At 38.3% G+C, this 21,372-nt stretch overlaps 1 protein-coding gene across 1 annotated transcript; it reads right to left on the bottom strand.

Moving 5' to 3' along the window:
* Window positions 1–3,367: 3,367 nt before the first annotated feature.
* On the bottom strand, window positions 3,368–18,237 carry LOC119783371 (transient receptor potential cation channel subfamily V member 1-like). The gene is made up of 15 exons (XM_038284861.1): window positions 17,976–18,237; window positions 17,554–17,705; window positions 14,316–14,468; window positions 14,010–14,147; window positions 13,612–13,916; window positions 13,348–13,524; window positions 11,248–11,403; window positions 11,056–11,151; window positions 10,900–10,970; window positions 7,073–7,238; window positions 6,927–6,993; window positions 6,518–6,840; window positions 6,174–6,298; window positions 4,237–4,331; window positions 3,368–4,155 (listed from the first exon to the last, which is right to left on the bottom strand). Exons 1-15 carry the CDS (start codon window positions 18,119–18,121, stop codon window positions 4,076–4,078), a joined length of 2,250 nt encoding a protein of 749 aa, XP_038140789.1. The 5' UTR covers window positions 18,122–18,237; the 3' UTR covers window positions 3,368–4,075.
* Between the last annotated feature and the right edge of the window lie 3,135 nt (window positions 18,238–21,372).

The raw sequence follows: 21,372 nt of genomic DNA on the forward strand, positions 1-21,372 counted from the left end.
TGTCAACGTTATTAATGTTTATTAAGTCAATAAAATCCTACTCTTTAAAAAACAATTTTGTAGAAACTAGAGTATCAACTTCAGCTTTTAACTCAAGTAAAACCAAACGGACCATTTTTAAAGCTGCTTAACGTATGAAAGTAAAAGTAATGCAAGGATAATGTTAAGGACAGATGCTTTAATGCTCTAGCTTATTAAATGAACATTTTTCTATTTGTCTTAGTATTATAACTAATGGCAAAAGTATAAAATTAAATTTTTCATCATCTTGAAAAGTGATTTATTTAGGTATGTAGGGAACAACAAGTTGGTGCAGTACCGAGTCCAACTACAAAGAGATTAATTGTCTGGATGCAACAAATTATTTTGATGGTTTTTATATTTTTTAAATACCAACAAGACATAACGAAAATGAGCCCAAAGGAAACAAAACTAATGAGTCTGTTTTTAAAATGTAAGGAGTAGAGAGTAGAGCTAATTGCAAAAAAAAATGTAAGGAGCAGAAGTAAAAAGTTGCCTTAAAAACAATTACTCCAATAAAGTATAGATAGGCAAAATTTATACTTAAGTAACAAAGTATTTGAACTTTGTTACTTGATAATTCTGTTTAGATGTTGGTGTTGCGTAGTGTTGGACCTACTATGAGGTGTAGCCCTCCTTCTATTATCACAGAAACCTTTTGCCCTGCATTAAACTGGATTGATGGATGTATTCAGCATCTTGTTCTAGCCAATAAAAATACGAATCTCTGTTTCCCGAGTCAGAATTTTAAGTCCAGACACTCAAACCTAAGACCTTGTTTTTCATTGTGGGACTTACTGGAGTTAGTGTGTTTTACAGAAAATGCATTTGTAACATTTGTAGAAACACTTTTTATTTTATTTTTATAGCACATTTCAGTAACAAGACAATTAAAAGTTAAGTACATGAACTGACAGTTAAAGAAAGAAAAAAGTACATTGCTGAAGCATCACAATGACAGGTAAAGGGAAGTTGGACAACAAACTGAATCTAATGATGTGCTAGTTTACAGTATAAAACTCTTCAGTACACAAAGTTTAGTTCAACAAAATCAATTATTCATTTTTTTCCATTGTGGATATCAATCCCAGAGACAATTAGTTGACAGTGCTGTAAGGATGTTTGTGAGTTGGATAGCATATAGCTTGCCACCATTAGTGTGTGTGTGAATGACTGAATGTAGTGTAGAGCGTTCAAATCTCCTGACCTACAAAAGCACTATATAAGTACAGACCAATCCTCTGAAAGAACAGAATATTTGGTGATGATCTGCATTTTGAAGCGACATGTTTGAGACAAAAGTTGCTGATGAATCTGAAAGATGTCATGTTGGCACCACTCCCATGAAACAAAGACAGGAAGAAGTAATACAACAAGAATCAGCAATCCTTCAGAGTTTGGACCAGAATACAATATTCCTCATTCTAGTTGTAGGGGATTGTCATTGTTTTGGTTCTGTTTTAATTTTATCTTTGAGTTTTCATTTGGCTTTATTTCAATTTTGTGTTATTCGTGTTATTTGATGGTATTTTAGTTCTTGGGTATTTCTTGTTTGCCCTCTGTTGCCCTCCTATGTCAGTATCATTTTAATTTGCCCCCTTCTTCACAACTGCTCCCAATCTGCTGATTAGCCTGGTCTTTATTTCTCTCTCACATATACAGGTGCTGGTCATAAAATTAGAATATCATGAAAAAGTAGATTGATTTCAGTAATTCCATTTAAAAAGTGAAACTTGTATATTATATTCATACATTACATACAAACTCATATATTTCAGATGTTTATTTTGTTTAATTTTGATGATTACAAATGACAACAAATGAAAATCTCAAATTCATCATATCAGAAAATTAGAATATTACTGAAGACCAATAAAAACAAAGGATTTATAGAAATGTTGGCCAACTGAAAAGTATGAACATGAAAAGTATGAGCATGTACAGGACTCAGTATTTAGTTGGGCCTCCTTTGGCCTGTATTACTGCAGCAATGCGGCGTGGCATGGAGTCGATCAGTCTGTGGCACTGCTCAGGTGTTATGATAGCCCAGGTTGCTCTAATAGTGGCTTTTAGCTCTTCTGAATTGTTGGGTCTGGTGTATTGCATCTTCTTCTTCACAATACCCCATAGATTTTCTATGGGGTTAAGGTCAGGAGAGTTTGCTGGCCAATTAAGAACAGGGATACCATGGTCCTTCAACCAGGTACTGGTAGATTTGGCACTGTGTGCAGGTGCCAAGTCCTGTTGGAAAATGAAATCTGCATCTCCAAAAAGTTGGTCAGCTGCAGGAAGCATGAAGTGCTCTAAAACTTCCTGGTATGTGGCTGCGTTGACCCTGGACCTCAGAAAACACAATGGACCAACACCAGCAGATGACATGGCACCCCAAACCATCACTGACTGTGGAAACTTTACACTGGACTTCAAGCAACGTGGATGAAGTGCCTCTCTTCTTTTCCTCCAGACTCTGGGACCTTGATTTCCAAAGGAAATGCAAAATTTACTTTCATCAGAGAACATGACTTTGGACCACTCACCAGCAGTCCAGTCCTGTTTCTCTTTAGCCCAGGCAAGACGCTTCTGACGCTGTCTGTGGTTCAAGAGTGGCTTGACACAAGGAATGCGACAGCAGAAACCCATGTCTTTCATACGTCTGTGTGTGGTGGTTCTTGAAGCACTCACTCCAGCTGCAGTCCACTCTTTGTGAATCTCCCCCACATTTTTGAATGGGTTTTGTTTCACAATCCTCTCCAGGGTGCGGTTATCTCTCTTGCTTGTACACTTTTTTCGACCACATCTTTTCCTTCCCTTCGCCTCTCTATTAATGTGCTTGGACACTGAGCTCTGTGAACAGCCAGCCTCTTTAGCGATGACCTTTTGTGTCTTGCCCTCCTTGTGCAAGGTGTCGATGGTCGTCTTTTGGACAACTGTCAAGTCAGCAGTCTTCCCCATGATTGTGTAGCCTATAGAACTAGACTGAAAGACCATTTAAAGGCTTTTGCAGGTGGTTTGAGTTAATTAGCTGATTAGAGTGTGGCACCAGGGGCCATCAATTTTGAACCTTTTCACAATATTCTAATTTTCTGATATGATGAATTTGAGATTTTCATTTGTTGTCATTTGTAATCATCAAAATTAAACAAAATAAACATCTGAAATATATGAGTTTGTATGTAATGTATGAATATAATATACAAGTTTCACTTTTTAAATGGAATTACTGAAATCAATCTACTTTTTCATGATATTCTAATTTTATGACCAGCACCTGTATGCACCTCCTGCTCGGTCACTGTTGCTGGTGATCCGTCATTTCATTGCCTTCAAGTGAGTTTTCCTTTTTTTCCTGCTTCTGTTGCCCTGGTTAATTAAATCTGCAAGTAACCACCTTCAGCTTCAGTGTCTGCATTTGGGTCCCGTCAAACCTGCACCATACTTGACAAAGATGTTTCTCCTTCCTTTACAATCTTTACCAGCAATTCAATTCATATAAAAAGCTCTAATAATGTTAAACATTTGGTTTTAGCTATGGAGAAAGACTGATTAAAATTAAATCTGATCATAAGAATAATACAGTATGTGAATAAGAAAATGGTCCCTCTGAGATATTAGTCCTTTGATCCTTGAAATGTTCTCCAGGTGATGATCACTCTAAAGGATCATGTCTGAATTCATCAGCACACCCAGACTTCAGGCCTGATCAGTGGTTTCCAGCTGAGATGACTACAAACATACACATAATGCCACGTCTTACTTCTATGCTTAAATCTGAAGAGGTAGGCTTTTGACTGTATGATCTGGTGAACTATAAAGTAACTTGAGAGGACATGTGTTTCAAATTGGCACTATATAAATGAACTGAATTGAATTGAATTAGGTTCTAGTTTAAATGATCCAAACCAGGTAATATGACCTCCTTGACAGTTAGAGGTAGATGTGTTGAAATAAACTCATACAAAGGCACCTGAACAGAGGATGTGATCATAACCTGTTCTCTTATAATGTGAAAAAAAAAATCACAGTTTTAAGATTTGAATATTCCTAATATTTTTAGCTAGAGAATATAGTTTTCCTGCTGTCGATGTCGTCTGGATCGAATATTACGGAGCAGCACATTTAGGTTCCATGGATTTCCTAAACAGTAAAGGTTAAATTTTAATTTTTTAATCAAAGAAACAGCATACAACAATAAAGATAAACAACATGATTCCTTACCAGAACTTTCCTCATCCCTCTCTACGTTTGCAGGGTCCTCTTTGAGCTCAACGCCAAGATCTGATCGCCATTTTTTCCAGTTCATTACAGTCACTCTAAAGGAAATAAGTTATTATTGTGTTACGGTTGATGAAAATGTTAAGGCTTTAAACATTAGATCAAAACCCATGAGGTTATACAAGTTTTCACTTTTTCAATTCAATAAACAATTCTTCACACTATCTGGTTGGTGTCCAAACTTTCAAAACCTTAAAATACAGAGGAGCAGTAGCTGAAAATTAACTCATATCCTTTTGTTGTGAGTTGGCACAGATCATAAAAAAAAAAAAAATATAAAATAAAAAAAATAGTGGACTCCTGCCGAAAAGATAAGCATGGTATGTAGGTTCAAAAAAAGGTCTTGGATATTTCCCGTAATAAAAAGGTATAATATACTTTTTGGATCATATTCTTCTATACTGTTGATTTAGAACATTTAGTTGTCTTTGCAGCACAAAATTGCTAAATTTGCATCTTTTAGCCAAATGTAATTAATGGTTGTGCCCACATCCATTTTTTTTCTTTTAAGAAAAAACAGCAATTTTTTTTTTTTTTTTACCAACATCAAAATGTAAGCACATGCCCATGGTAGATAGATTATATATCATAAATATGAATGGTCATAACAGAGCACTTCACTGTTAATCTGCAGGTTTACTAGTGGTTCCTAGAATTTCTAAAAGTAAAATGGGAGGCAGATCTTTTAGTTATCAGGCTCCTCTCCTGTGGAACCAACTACCAGTTTTAGTCCGTGAGGCAGACAACCTGTCTACTTTTTAGGGTAGGCATAACACTTTCCTTTTTGATGAAGCTTATAGTTAGAGTGGCTCAGGTTATCCTGAGCTATCTCTATAGTTATGCTGCTATAGGCTTAGACTTCTGGAGGACATAGGGATCCCTATTTCATCATTCTGCTTCATTCTATCTCTATTCTTCCACTCTGCAGAATCTGTTAGTTCAATCTCTAATGTTTTTCTCTCTCTGCCTTTTCTCATAGTAGCATTATCTAGTCTGCTTCTGTTTGGCTGTGACTGCATCCTTGAGAGAAATATCAGCTGTGCTGCTGCCATCAACACCTTTGTTTATAGATGTTGGAGATCAGCCTGTTTTCCAGTGTAGTCCTCTTTCTCTGACTGACTGGCTGGATGTGCTCTCTTCATCCTCTGACATGGGAGCTGACATGGGAGCTCGTCTGCCTGGCTGTGTGTTTCATGGACGGGGCCGCCTTTTACAATTGATTTTTGTATCTTTGCTTCTGTCTCCTTGAACCCCAGTCAGTCTCGGCAGATGGCCGCTCACACTGAGCCTAGTTCTGCTGGAGGTTTCTTCCAGTTAAAAGTAGTGTTGCACCGATACCAGTATCGGACGGGGCCCCGATACTGCCCTAAAATGGTGGTATCGGCGAGTACCAACAAATAGGGCACAGATACCATTTTGAGAGCCATAAGTTTATTCAACTATTGTCACCCACTCCTGGTAGGCAATAAAAACGTTTTATTTTTATTATCCAGTAGAACTTTTTATTAAAAAGTTCTACTGGATACACTTTGTATTAGATTTTTTCCTGCTTCACAAAGGTAGGCAGCAGCTTGACAAAGCCATGATGGCAATTATTTTACATTATTATGGTATCGGTATCCGCCGATACTGCACAGCCAGGTATCGGGTATCGGTATCGAGGCCAAAAAATGGCATCGGCGCAACACTAGTTAAAAGGGAGTTTTCCCTCTCCACTTCGAGTCAATGATTCAATGCAATCAATAGTAGATAGAAAACTCTGAATCATTTTGACTGTATGATCTAGTGAACTGTGAAGTGCCTTGAGATGACGTATTGGGAATTGGCACTATTTAAATAAACTGAATTAAATAGAATAAAACAGGTCCATCAAAATTCACCTGACAAATCTACGAGACTTGCCCTCGTCGCTTTTGAAGCACACCATGTCTGAATCTCTGGAGTGCAGCTTTGACCTCAGCCACCGTGGCAGAGTCCTCTCCATCTCCAAAATGGTAAAAGCTCTCTGGAAAAGGCAGCAAAACATTTCTGCAACTACTTCAAACACATCTTAATTTGCATTTATATATGTATATTTTTTGCTTTGTTTGAATGATCACAGTGTCCTAAAATGTGCATTTCTCATGTTGCAGTTTTAAGCATGCTGTAGCATTCACAGCACTAGGCGATAAACTGCAACCTAAATTTAATCTTTTTAAACATTTGTCAAAGTAAACCTTCTCACCTGCAGGTTCCAGATGGGTTCACTTTGTTCTGAAGTTCTCTCCACTGTGTTGCCCATCAGAGCGATGAGCATGTTTAGCATCAGAATATAAGTGAGGACGATATAGCAGATGAGAAGGATGTAGAAAACTTCTTTGTACTGAACGTGGTCAGTGAATTCTAGATCCCCCATTCCAATTGTGAATTTGAACAGTTCCAGTGTGGTAAAGCGGATATCATTATAAGTCGGTTTCTCGCATGTGCTTGTTTCAACATTGAAGGTCCTTCCTCTGGGAAATGTTCCATTGCTTTGTTCAGTTGAGTCATCAATCAGGGTACAAACAGCTGCAAAATGAAGAGACGTGCAAGTTAGAAGTGGCGACAGACAGAATCCCAGAGTATTTTGAATTTCTCGTATTTAGAAATATTACCGGCAGAAAATCCAAAGAGCAGGACAATGTAGACGCATAAAAAGTGTAGAAGGTCACCCAGGATCATCTAAACATGAACAAATTGTCATCAAGGAAGATAGGATCTCACCAAACAGTTGTTACTGTACCTGGTGCTAAATTCTTACCCTTTGCATCATGACGTTGTAGATCCCCAGCTGCTTCGAACCCCTTGTGTAATACAAAACATTAATCCAGGCAAGAGCTAAAGACAGTACAAGGAGTCCAACGTATTCCCTCCGTCCACAGCAGTACAAGATTGCACAGACCAGAAGGAGGATTGCCTGCAGGAAACTGCAAACATGAAGGTGCGGTAAGAAGGTAGATATTTTACAGGTGTCCTAAGTGGACTAAAAGTTGTAAAAACACAGGAACCAACGACAGACATTGAGGTTAATCACACTGCTAAGCGGAATTGTCAATGGAAATCGTGTGTCAAGGTAAGGAAGCTAGTATTTTTATGAATTTTTTGAGATTATGGAGGCTGGCTGTAAGGAGATGACACAGTCTGCTCATGCAGTCTTTGTTATCTGAGAACTGAGCCACATCTGAACTGCGCAGAGCCCTACTGATGAACTAGTACCAGTTCAGCGTGGTTCGGTAGTGTCTTGCACTGTCCGCTTCAGTCTTTGCTTGCCATTTAAACTCAAAAGTTATCTCGGTTACGGTGCTTGGACAGTTTTAAAAAAAGTTGTGTAAATGGCGCTTATGTTGATATCCAGGCCTTCAGAACAGACACCAGAAAAGAAACAGCCTTTTTTATCAACTTGTTTACTGGCTGTTATCTATCTTATCAAAACCTGCTTATAAATCAAGATTGGATTGAAATATCAAAGTGTTATTAAGGAGGCAGACTTATGCTGAGACACCTACCGTGTTGCATAATTACCTAACTCATAATTGCCTAACTCAGTAAGAGAGCACAAAGACTGCTCTACCTAAAATCAGAATGCTAGATGTAGATAAGGAAAGAAGTGAGAATAGCAAAGGCCTAGACACAACCGGGATAGCAGAGAGAGTAGAAACACAGCAACAGTGATGGCATGTTTATAAACCAAGGCATAGAGGGCTTCTAATATTATGAATTGTTGTCCGTGCAGGGAACAGCTTGGATTTTTTAATAGGAAATACCAGTGGTTGTGTGACCACTACCTAAAAGGACCCCTCTCTCAGCACCAACACCTGATAGTCCAGGATGATGCTGATGGACATGAGACATGAGAGAAGTCCAAGATGAACAGGATAGCATCTATGAACACTCCTCTGGGTCTTATTCAGCCCAGTCTCTGGCTTCATGAGTCCAGAAGTCATGGCACTAAAGGTGGGTCCCAATCAATTATCCTGGATGGAGCATGGTGGATGTGCTACTTGGCATGATATCATCCTTGAGCTGTGAACCTTCATAGACCAAGATGGCTATCATGGAAGGCAGAAGGCTCAACCAATAGGCAACAGGATTTGTTCTGGCAACAATCTCCAACCGGCAAAAGCTGTGAATGGTATTTCTGTACTCTTTTAATAGCTTCAGGTGTTCTGTTGAGAGACAGACCATGTCCTCTGATTGAAATGATGGTCGAGGGTTTAGGTATTAATGTTTTTTAACATATTAGGCCTTTGAGCAGTATATGTCAAAGCGAGCCTTTATCCAAACCAGCCAACATTGATGGACAAACAGTTGTGCCTTAACTATGTTAGCCTCTGTCTACTGGCGGACCTATATATATATATATATATATATATATATATATATATATATATATATATATATATATATATATATATATATATATATATATATATATATATATATATATATATATATATATATATATATATATATATAATGTATAACGTGGAGGTTAAAGCAAAAGCAGACTGTTGATCGTTGTGAAAAAAACCCAAAACAGCAGAAAACCTCTCAGATTATTTGTCTCTTTTTGTCTGCTGGTAATAACCATGTGTTGGGCTAAAGGAGGCTTCCAGAACCTCTCCCTAGAGAGAAAACATATTTTGGTAAACCATGAAGCTTAATATTTCCTAAACAACTTTGTCTGGACTATTGATGAAAAAAGAGCAATCTTAAATCCATCAGGATTAACAGGGACTGCCTTAGAGAGCTGATCCATGTTAGGAAAGGATCCACATCAAGCATCCATCCTAGCATTTTTGAAACTGGGATGATAGGCAAGAGGAATATTTCAGCTCCAAAACTATATCCCCAAAAACCAATCTAGGGTTCTGTTGTTTTGTGGTTTGGATGTGTTTCTGAGAGTTGTTTCATATAAGGTTGAGTTATTTTGCCAGTGATGCCGCTTCTCCAGGAATCGGTTGATAGCCAGCTTCTTCACCTTACAGACATGGTATCTCTGAAGATGTTGTGAGAACTTCCTTTGAATCAGCAGCATAGGTGAAGTTTCCTCACTTAACCTTGTTGAGAGAGTATAGCCCATTTGGAAACATTAAACACCACTAATAAGCTTTAGCAAGATCGGGATGAAGTAAGACAGGTGCAGTGGTAAGCAAGTAAACATGGCCTCCAAAGATAATCTAGGGCTTAGTGTGGTTAGCAGGCTTGGTGACTCCAGGGCAACAACAGTGCTAAACTCTGAAATAATGCGCTGAAAGAAATTATGACATTTCAAAAAGTTTTGCAGCTTATAGAGGCAAGTCGGTTGAGGTAAATGAGTCACCAACTGACCTTTCTGTAGATTTATGGCTTTTTTGAAAGAGATTGTAAAAGCAAGGAAGGTGGTGGAGTGCTGTTGGAAATCACATTCACCTTGTTTACAAAATAACTGGTGCATGAGAGATTTCCCTAATGTAAATGATGTAGTTGTCATTCCACTTCCACTCTGATGCTTGGGGGAAAAAAAAAAATTCTCCAACTATTTAGCAATTTGCTGACAATATTTTCAGGCTAGTGGCTTAGTACTGAAGAACATGGCATGCCATTCCATGGCATGGCTGAATAGAAGGGCCTTAACACTGCAAATGGGTTAACACATAAGGGAGTTATTTAGTAGGATGACAAGAAAAAAAGGATGCTGACTGGCAAGGAGAATATTCAAATGAATGTTGACAAAAAAAAAAAAAAAAATTAGCTAATTGAAGTTAACTCCACTAGGTCTATATTACGCTTAGACACCCTTTCTTTGAGAAGCGAGATCAAGGACACTGAGACAGAACCTCTTGTGTAGCGGACTGGCTACAGATCACAGTTTGCTGCAGCTAAAATCCGAAGGGCAAAACAAAAGGAAAGGAGCTTGTCTAACAGAAGGAGTGGATAAGAAACTGGGATGGAGAAAAATAAATGTATAACACTGACTAAGATGGTAAGACAATCAGAGTGTAGCTTGTGGCATAAGGGAATAAGGTGTAATTGAAGTATTAGCAGGTGTTGCTTCATTTTGAGGCCAATCCCTAAGGTCACATGACCACAACCCGAGTCCAAGCTTTCTTAGTAAATACAGTTTTCTTACTTAGGTGTTTGTTTTTCCTGCACACGGTTTGAGGAAAACTTCAAAAAGTTTTTTTTATTGCTTTACTTTAAATTTATAGAAGTCAGTTTTGTGAAACACATGACTACAAGCTTTGTTGATTAATGATTGCTTTCCTGTCTGTTTGGGTTTATGGCTATGTATTATAGCCAGGAGGTTTCCTAGCTTCAGATAGTGGATTGAGCAGAGCTCTATGACATGTTTAAAGCTCTGGATTTTGTTTCAGAACCAACTGTAATCCTGTTTTAAACTTCTACTTAAAAATTTGCTTGGTCAGTTTTTTTTTTTTTTGTGGCTGTCTATTCTTTAATATCTATAAATATTGTCAGAAAAAGAAAACAGCTATATCTATACTCAGATTAAATGACAAACAATTAGGTAGGGTAGGTATGTACTTCTAAAGTGAGTTGTTTACAAAGGTTGTTTTTTAAAGGGAACAAAGGAATATTGATACTCACAATAGAAATTCACTGTATCCATCAGTAAAGAGAGCCCTTATTCTTGGAGGGTTCCTCTTGAAAATAGTTATCTAAAGATTATAAAATAAGATATATTATTTAAGGTAAAATATTCCGTCTTATAAGACATTTGAAGTTTTTTTTAAATTTCCTTACAGTTTTATAGAGAAACCTTACTGCTCCAAGGACACTGATGAGCTCACCAATACAACGGAGGTGGTCAACTGGGTTGTTTTCCACTGGGAAGGGTGGCTGTGGGTAAACCAGTTTTTTAACTTAATAATGGGAACACATTCATCCTCTACAACAGTTCAGTGGACGATTGCCTTTTTCCTTTTTCTGCCTTACCTTTCCGTCTTTTCTGTAGAAGGCCACTGTGGTGAAAATGGCCAGATACATTGAATAAAATATGAAGTTCATCAAAAATAACTTGGAAGCAAATCTATTCCATTTATCCTGAAGAAGACTGCGTAGAGGTTCGATCCTCAGCATTTCTGTGCGTTTCTGAAACAAAACTTCACAAGTCAGGCTTTACATTTACAATTAATGGCTCTCCCTCAGTTGCTTTTTAATTCCAACGTGTAAGATTTTCCTGTCAGCCTTTTACTCATCAGTTTGCATGATTCTTTATCTATAAAGACCAAACTTTTCTTTTTCCTTAGTTAAAAGTTAAACAGAAACAAGCTTTAGTTAGTACAGCCAAGGTAAAAAAAAAACTGAAGCTGATTTCATCATGTCAAGCACTTTGAATTGTCTTGTTGCTAAAAATGTGCAAACTAGAGGACTGGTTAAGAGCATATGCCCTGGTCAAATGCTTGCACTGATAGTGATCTCAGTATGCTGCCCGTTCATGGTTTCATGACACCACACCTGTGTGAATCATCTTATGACAACGCATGACAACAGTGTAATATGTGGTTAGGAGATAATGGCCATTTTGCTACTTTTTGCAATTGGCACTGTATGAGTAGCAACACACAGCTGGATTTGTGGTCTGCTTGATTTCAGTGTTACTAAATGCCATTTCAACATAAATTATATAGCTAAGATCTCTTGCTTTACTGGCTTTTCTTTTCTTAATGGAGCTGGATCTTTTAATCACTGCATGGACTTTGGTTTTCATGAATGGGACATTGTTGGAACTGGACTACCTGCAGATGGACGGAGCTCAATATTCTCTTGTATTGTTACACCTGTATGGTCTGGGCATTGCAATAATTTTTTGCTAAAATCCTCAGGTAATATGGAAGCATTATTCATACCACTTGGCATATTAGAAAAATATGAAATACTGAAATGGGGAAGAAGGGGTTGCGTCAGTCAGAGATTCCCACTCACTGCCACTCCACCCCCTACCTTTTACTTAATTGTTGCTGTGCAAAATTCAATCTCTACCAAACAAAATGGATAGAATGCAAGCCAGTTACTCATCTGGAAAATTTAAGAGACTTGTGTAAAGTTGTTTTAGCGAAACAGGGCTAACTCCTGGGAATCAACTTAATCTACTTTGATCAACAGTGGTGCAAGTACATCACTTTTAGAGAGACCAAGTGTCTGTTTTTCCTTAAGATAATATCTGTGACTTTGCACCCTTTATATTTTCCCTGTAAATTTCCCCAAATACTTCTTAACATGGTAAACTTCAATCTAAATTTCATATTTTCCATTTAGCAAAATCAACTCAGTCTGACTCCCAACTCATCAATATTGACACTTTGTCAAACCCCTGTCGTGTCAGATACTGATGTAGTAGCACTTCTTTCGTCCTTTTTTTGACACACAAGGTGCATGACAGCTTGTGGCAGGAACATGTAAAAATTTTCTATGAGGTTACAATGTTTTTAAAAATCTATTGCAGGTAAAGTGAATGTCACATGATACAATGTTTGCAATCTGTCATTTACCCTGGGCGTCAGTGTCAAGAATGTTACCCTCTTGACGTCACTATGTGACGCTCAAGGGGCTTTGACCAAGAGACAGTATTTGACGAATAGGGAGAGAGAGTGTGTTGGCAGGAAGCCCCCAGATTCTGAAAAAATAACATATGATTTGAAGAGATCTAACAGTCAAACAACGCTGTCCAGTTAAATGTTTGTGTAAAACTCTGAAGAAAGATAGAAAACCAGGAAGCATATAGACGGAGTGCATGTCAGGGGAAGCTAAAACTAGTTATCACAAGAGGATGACTTCTGACAAGAAGACAATTTTAATGTTGCCAAATTTTCCCACTAAAGGGGGGAGCACCTTGCTAAACCAACAGCAAAAGCTAATGCAAGTGCATCTGCTCACTAGAGTAAGAAAACATGGGCATGTCCACTCCCCTGAACAAATGCTGAATGAAACCCTAAAAAAGATACTCCAGCTTTGTTTGGAGCTGTTACGAATGACACAGCAGAATAAAATAGGAATATAGAGTTAAAATTATACTTAAAAATATGAAATATTTACAGGAACTTTGCTCCCAAAGATGATAATCTCCAGCACAGAGTTTTTTTCATTGGTGTCGATGGAACTCATGTCATAAAGAGAAGAGTGAACAGGTCCATAGACCCATTCTGTGAACTTTCTGGACAGTGGCCGTCTTTCCTCATCCATAAATTCTCTGTTTAATATGTGCTTAAAAAGCTGTCCAAAGAGAGAGCAAAATGGTGGGGATCACTACCAACAAGTTCTTGTTAAACACAATTATCTTTAAGAAGCAAACAGACTCACCCCAATCTTTCCGAGTTTGGCAGCTAGTTTCAGCGGTGTGAGACCTTTGTTGTTCTCAATCAATTCCAGCTGGACGTTGCTGTCTTTGTTGAGCTTGTAGTGCTGAACAAGGATTTTGTCATACATGTTTGCAACAAGTTCTGTGTTTTCTGTTGTGTCATCTGCTATCACCACCAGAGTGTGCAAAACAGTGTTTCCTTGTGAGTCTTTATCAGTCGGATCGGCTCTCCTATAAGGGTTTTCCATGAGAAATGAAACTATTTCTGGCTGATTGGTGCAGGCAGCCAAGGACAAAGGCAGCTCACCTGTGGGAAAACAAACTCTTGTTCTAATCAACAAGGACGTAATAAAACCAACTTGAATGAGCTCATAATAAAGTTTGGAAAGCAATTACTCGCCAAAATAAAATCCAAGCCTAGTGTTACGCTGAAAAAATTTTCCATTGGCTTTTGCTTGGACATCCGCTCCTCTCTGGACTAACAGCTTTACGTAATCAAAGCTCCTTCTTTCAATGGCAATATGCAAGGCTGTCTGACCTGTAGGTGGAGTTTGTCCAGAAAACAAAACTCTTTATCTTTAAGAGAAACACCCAAAACCACCTCAAGCATTGAGAATGTAACACTTAAATATATACTATTTAAATAATAATTATGTCATAGAAAAAGGGTGTTAAAAATCAGAGACGACTTGATTTAGTTTCTTACCCTTATAACTATTGTCTGTATACGCTGCGTTGATTAAACCTTTTAGTTCCTGGGTCTTGTCTGCTACGTCAATCAGGACTTCAATGGTGTTATTTTTCCCATCTTTCAGGTTCAGCAAAGCTTTCAAGAGTGCTGTTTTTCCATTTGATTTATCTGAAAAAATTTAAATAGATTAAAAAGATGTCCTTCGTTAAAATTCACATATATTATTTGATAGCAATCCTGAATTTCATTCAGAATATCTAACAGCCTGACAAACCAGAGATTAAATTGGTGAAGGAAGCATCTAAAGCTTCCAACTTGATTCTCAGTCCTACTGATAAGAAAATGTTCATAACTTCCACAGAGATTTTAGTAATACTGTAGTAAACAGCTAAATACTTTATTTTTAAACACTGTTATTCTGTGATAAAAAATGGAGCTCAGGCGAAGGTGAAACTGAATGAACTGATTACTCGCCTTCATCCACCTACCACACAGGCAATCAGCTTTGAAACACACTTCCACAAAAGCCAATCGGCATCCAAAGTTCATTTCAAAAGGCCTCCGATTCGCAACTCGTCTGCTACCCAGTGTGCAGGCGGTGGTTGCACCGTGTGACTTCATTCAGATGACCCCATTTCAACCCACCTCCAGCCCCTCTTCCACCATTGTAGCTAAAACTTCATCAGGGTTTCATTCCCCCTGGACTCTTACTGCATTCCGTGTCTCATTTCAACCAGTCCGGCAGAAGACCGCCATGTTGAGCCTGGTTCTGCCAGAGGTTTCATCCCAATGAGGAGTTTTTCCTCTCCACTGTTGCTTCATGCTTGCTGGACAGGTTCTCTCAACCTGTCTTGTCCATACTGGACTTCCATCTTCCAGGTCCCTGAGTGAAGCTCTGGTATAAGCTCACGCAGACCACTGGATCTCCCCATAAAGCTCAGCATACCATCTCGCTAACCAGCAGTCTACAGACTGACCAACTTCATCTATCTCCACTCCACCACCAGTTTCAGCCCTGGGGGGAAACACCCCTATTATTCACTCCTGTTCATGCATATCTATCAAAATTCAGCTCTATGTTTCCTGTCAAGGTCTGAGCGCCAAAGACTAAAGTAATTGTATCAATAAAATTCTTCTAATTGTCTTTTCTCTCCATGTGAGTTTTTTTAGATTGAAATGAAAAGCAAACATAAAATCACTTGTGGGATTCCTTAAGGTGATGTTCTCAGAATCCATTTACTCTATATCTTTGTGATCCCACTAGCTCAGGTTAGGGATTACCACATCTATTGTTGTATCTGTTGATTTACAAGTTGTCATCTCTGTATGGCTGCTTAACCATAGTCTACTGCAGGGTTTCTTTACTGTCCTTTGTGTTTTAGATGGGTCTGAAACACACCTGATTCAAACGATTGCATTATCTCCTCGGCAGCCATCAAATGCTGCAAAAGCCTGCTGAACACCTCTTCATTCAGGTCAGGTGAGTGGAGGCAGGGAAACACTGAGAGCATGTAGGACAGTGGGCCCTGAGGATAATCGTTGAGAAATCCAGGTCTACTACAGCCACTAAGCAGTATCAATAGAGGATCGGTCCAAAATCAGCTTCATGTGGAACTGTTTTATCCCAAAGTGTCGGGTAGTGACCATGTAACACACAGTGTGCTAACATAGGCTAGGACCTAGCACTGGGCATATTGATCAATCTATCGATAATATTGATAGAGAGGGCATCTGTATTGGTCAGATACTAGCATGATTAGTTTGATACCCAAACAATTCACCTTTAAGAGAACTTCATACATTCAAATCATGTAGAGGAAGAAGGAGGATGGGATCTGCTAGAGACTTTTCTACTGAAACTATCAGGAATATTCAATTAATCAATGTTCGTTCCTAGTCTAATGTGTGATCGTAAATGTAATTTTGTTTGAAATATTCAACTCCTAACTGTTTTACTGGAAGGAAAGGTATTTATCGTATTAAAATTCTGTCTATCCTATTTAGGTTGTATGCGAGGGGACAGTTGGAGACTAAATAATCTTAAAAATGTGTTGTTTTACCTAGAAAAAAATCAAAAAGCCATGGATAAAGGAATTATTTTAGCATGTATACACTGTTAAGTTATTTTATATTATTTTAGTTTGTTTAGTTAACAAAAAATAATTTGCCTGAAATGTATGTCATCAATTTTACCATAATCTTAATCAACTAACCAAAGGCAAAATCAGAATATTATTTATTGATCATATGTCAGATGAAGGTATCTGCATCTGTATCAATATTTCTAGACCCTGATTACTTGGTATTGGATTGTTACCTGTATTCCCAGTACTGCTGACTTCTACTAGGACTTATTTTGACATCCAAATAAAGTCTATCAATAAATTAAGCAACTATCAACTTAAACATTTTGCAAAATAAAATACTTTCAATCACAACAATATATATAAAAACCAGTGCCTGCTTGTTGTAATATTGTCTATAAAGTTCAATTAAAAGAAATAATAAACATCAATCAGCCAACAGTAAGTTCATTCAAAATTCTGCTATCAGAGTTCTGCTTTACATCATAAAGTAATAAAAAAAATATTCCTTAACCTCACTGCTGGCTCCCTGTTATTTTTTAAAGGATAATTTTAAATCTTGTTGATTATCTTCAAGACACTGAATTCTCCTGGACCTCAGTTTATTGCAGAGTTTCATGCACAAATTAGGTATAAACCATGAAAACACCAAAGGTCACCCGAGACCTCTTCCCTCAGGACCAGAAGTAAACAAGATGAGGATCATTTAGCTTCTATGTCTTTCAGCTCTGGAACAAACTGCTTAACAACCTGAGATCTGCAGAAACAGTTGGTTCCTCTAAAATAGGACTGAAAACATAACTGATTGTTCACATAATTATCAATAGCTTCACTTCTCATCTGGTTTGGTAATTCATTTTTTTCTCTTTGTCCTCTTTAATTTTGGGCATTTATATATTTGTTTATCGTTGCTAATGTAAAATACTGAAGATTTTTACAATGCCAATGAAAGTGCTGTTTAAATAGTATCTAATAGTATTTAAAATTTATCATAAGCCAGTCTCATATGTACATAATTTAAAGATGCAAGTGTCAGAAATAAACAACACATGAGTTATTTTCTCCATTTCTGCTTAAGGCAATATTTTCAAATAAAGAAATAAAATCAGCAAAAAGCAGCACAAGACGGCAGCTTGTAGGACTGATAAGGTTGCCTCCGCTCTACTTGCCTACAAAGTCTGGGCTGGTAAGTCGCTTATCATTAACTTGCAGGTAGTCAAGCAGGCCGATAAGCTGTGCAGCGTCCCCCTGAGATGCTGCTTTGAATACTTTGTCCCTTGTGAACGCCGTACCAAAGATGTTGTCAGAAGGGGCCTTAGGTCTGAAATGTGAAAATAAAAAAACAACAGTGATTAACAACTGTTAATATTTATAATCTGTCAACATTTCTATGAAGGAAAGCATTTTATATTGCTTTTAAAGAGCCAGATAGAGGTCAGAGAAAACAGACGGAATAAAGAGGACATTCAATGAGCTGACACCTGTTTACATGAAATATGAAACCATGAAGCTTATCTGACATTTCCCTGCTGGGTAAACTGTGAGATGGACCTGGAAACACCACTTATTTGTTGATATAATAATAACGTACCTTGATAGTAAAACATTGCTGTCCATCGGCACAGGACTAGTCTCTGAGTTGGAGTTTTCAAGAAGCCAATCAAGACCCCCTTTCTCATCCCCTGAGTCTGTTTCTGGCTTCTTTTTGTCCTTTTGGTCTTTTCCTCCATTACTCATTTTGAAAAACCAGTGTAGCAACAGAAACTGACGGCTATTTATATGCTAAAGCTCTCTTCAGACAGCAGGTAAAAGAGGCTCCAACTCCCCAGGTGTAGAGTTGCAAAAACAAATGGGAAGCACTGAGGTAGTGGATTTTTACAGCCTTGATGCTCCACCCTCTACATGTGAGCGCGTGTCTGTTCCAGCAGTTTTAACTTGTTGGGTAGAAAAGCCACAGGGAATGAAATTCTTTCATCAATAATGAAGCAATAATGAAATGAGTTTCCAATAAGCTAAACAGAAAAAAACAAAATCCTTCTTTAGAGTGCTTGAACTGCTTTTTTATTATTATTATTTTTTTTTTAGTTTTTACGGCTTGTTTTTATAGACAGTAGGCTGACATGAAAGGGGGTACGAGAGAGGGAGAGACATGCTGGAAAGAACCACAGGTCGGATTTATACGTACCCCCATCGCCCCTGTTGAGGGCTCAGGCCTCCTTACCTGGGTTGTGCACGTTAACCACTGCACCACCGAAGCACGGCCTCTGTTACTGTTACTGTGTGGAAGGACACCTCTGTTCCTTTGCTCCAAAGAAACCTAAAAGCTTGTCATGAAAAAAAAAGGTGTCAGCACCAACCCTAAACAAATAAAGTACTTTGTCTGTAACAGCAAAAGTCTTCATTTTTGATATATTAGTGAAAGTAATTCAGTTATCTACAATAAAGCTTACATTAACTGCTTTGATAATAGTAAAATAATAATAATAATAAACGGATAGCTATTACTTACCTTGAAAAGTATTTTAGTTTAAGAAACATGTACCATTTTGTAATGAAATTTATTCTCATATTTTTTATTTAACTATATTACATCATGGACTGATTGATTGAAAACCAACTAAACAGTCAGTAGTAGATCAATTTCTTGCCATTCGAAACTGAATATAAGTGCAGATATGTAAGTTAGAGGCAGATGAGTCTAAACAGGAACAATATATTATCATGTCTGTGGTTGTATAATGACTTTACCATAAATGAGAGCAGTTAATTTGTTATAAAACAAACCAGTGAGGAAAAAATAAACATTATGTTAATAATTTCCTAAAAAAAAAACATTTGTTTTTTCATTTTGTTTTTCTTTGCTGTTACTATTCTTTGGAAATGGGTGCCACTGTATGCAGGAGTTAAATAATGAAACATTGTCTTTCGCCACAGTGTATGGGGTCACTGCTTTAATTCTATTAGATGTATATGATTAAAAAACAGACAGAAAAAACGGGGTAAATCATTGAAGGAATTAAAAGGAAGAGTAAAAACCTTTTTTTAGTCACAGTTTCATTGACTCTGTGTGATAAAGAAAGCAGTTTGAATGTGGGATATTTACTGTTAACACAAGGCAGGCCAGGGAACACAAGGAAGCACATTTTGCTTTTTGCCATAAAATGAAAAAAAAGCGTCTTAAAACATCTTTTATTGACAAGACTCCTTCATTGCACATAATTAGCATTTATATTTTAATGAAATGAATCCTATAAGATGGAGCCATTTTTTGGATCTTATAGAACTCTGAATTAATGTGAATATTTGTTGGCTGTAGGAAAAAAGACCTGCAATTGTTTTGCTGCCCATAAAGAGATCTCTATTTTTTTGTATATTCAGTGTTTTGTAGTTAGATTATATGGACACAAGGGCAGGGGGGGATTTACAATTGGGCAATACTAGGCAGTTGCCTAGGGCCCCAAGTTCCTGGGGGCCCCATAAAACTCTGTTTACATGTATGGTTAATTATGGTGACCAGATTTGGGTTTCTGAAAAGGAGAACACTTTTTTTTGGGCAAGGCTGCTGGGCCGCTGACTGAACCGAACCGGCCTTTTAAACCCAGCCATCAGCTCCAGGGCTGGTCCAAACCCGACCCAGTGACGGTATGCTTCCCCTGGCAGGCATTGGGGTAGCACGGTAAGGCAGGAGGGGGGAAGCAGGGAGCCGCTGTTGTCCAGGCTACCATCACCTTGTCGGGTTTGGTCACTCCGCCCCCCGCTGGCTCCCTGCACTGGACCAGCCCCGGATCTCATGGCTCAATTCTTTCCTAGAGCTGTTGTTGCCCTGAACGCCTCACGTACAATGTAACAACTGTAACTATCAATAATGCTACCTCACGTGCAATAACCTGTACCTGCTACCTCAGGAGAGCCCGCAGTATCCCTTTTTAAACTTTTTTCGTATTTATTTAATTTTATTTTTTATTTTATATTTTTAAATTTGCACTGATTGCTTGTACTGTGTTTTTCTTTTTCTTTTTCGAGTAATTTTGTTGCACCCCTGTGGAGCAATGACAATAAAGAATTCTGATTCTGATTCTATAGTCGACCCCCAGGACATTTTCTTAGGTATGAAAAGTAGGACATGTCCAGGAAAAAGAGGACATCTGGTCACCCTAGGTTGATACAACTATTCCTTATTTGTGCCCATTATGTTTTTGATAAAAATCCTTTCGCCAAAATGCCATCAGAACGCTTATAATGTTAAGTGTGTATCAAATGAAAATGGAGAACAGATAAGCAGATCATGGCTTGTCTACAGTGAAAAGAAGGACTGGGTTAGTTACTTTTGCCGTCGCCTGTTGCAATCAGCTAAGTGAGCTTAGCTACTGGAAAAAATCTTTCGTTCCTTTTGAGCCAGCATGAAGTTTTCTGATGACTCAGCAATTGTTGGCTGCATTGAAAAGGGTGAGGAGAGTGAATACAGGACTGTGGTGGGCAACTTTGTCACTTGGAGTGAGCTGAACCACCTGCAGCTCAATGTGACAAAGACCAAGGAGCTAATAGTGGTTCTGAGGAGGACAAAAACAACTGTGACCCCTGTTTCCATCCAGGGGGTTCCTGTTGACACTGTGGAGGAGTATAAGTACCTGGGAGTGTACTTTAACAATAAGTTAGACTGGACTAGAAACAACAAGGCGGTCTGCAAAAAGGGCCAAAGCCGACTATTCTTTCTGAGGAGGCTGAGGTCCTTTAACATCTGTGGGACGATGCTGAGGATGTTTTGAGTCAGTTGTTGCTAGCATGCTCTTTGCTGTCACATGCTGGGGCCGTGGGCTGAGGGTCGCTGACAACAACAGACTGAACAAACTGATCAAGAGGGTCGGTGATGTTGTGGGGGAGCAGCTGGACACCCTGACCACCGTGGCAGAGGAGGATGCCGTCCAGGCTTCAGTCCATCTTAGACAATGACTCACATCTTCTCCATGACACACTGGTCCAGCAGACGA

This window comes from Cyprinodon tularosa, unplaced genomic scaffold (genome assembly GCF_016077235.1).
Source record: "Cyprinodon tularosa strain WSP-4 unplaced genomic scaffold, ASM1607723v1 ctg203, whole genome shotgun sequence".
NCBI lineage: Eukaryota > Metazoa > Chordata > Actinopteri > Cyprinodontiformes > Cyprinodontidae > Cyprinodon > Cyprinodon tularosa.

Coding starts and splice junctions, on each gene's coding strand:
- LOC119783371 (XM_038284861.1), bottom strand. CDS start 18,121: ATGAGTAATGGAGGAAAAGACCAAAAGGACAAAAAGAAGCCAGAAACA. Junction 13,525..13,611: donor CCAAACTCGGAAAGATTGGG/GTGAGTCTGTTT, acceptor CTCTTTGGACAG/CTTTTTAAGCACATATTAAA. Junction 11,404..13,347: donor TCTTTGGGAGCAAAGTTCCT/GTAAATATTTCA, acceptor GTTTTGTTTCAG/AAACGCACAGAAATGCTGAG.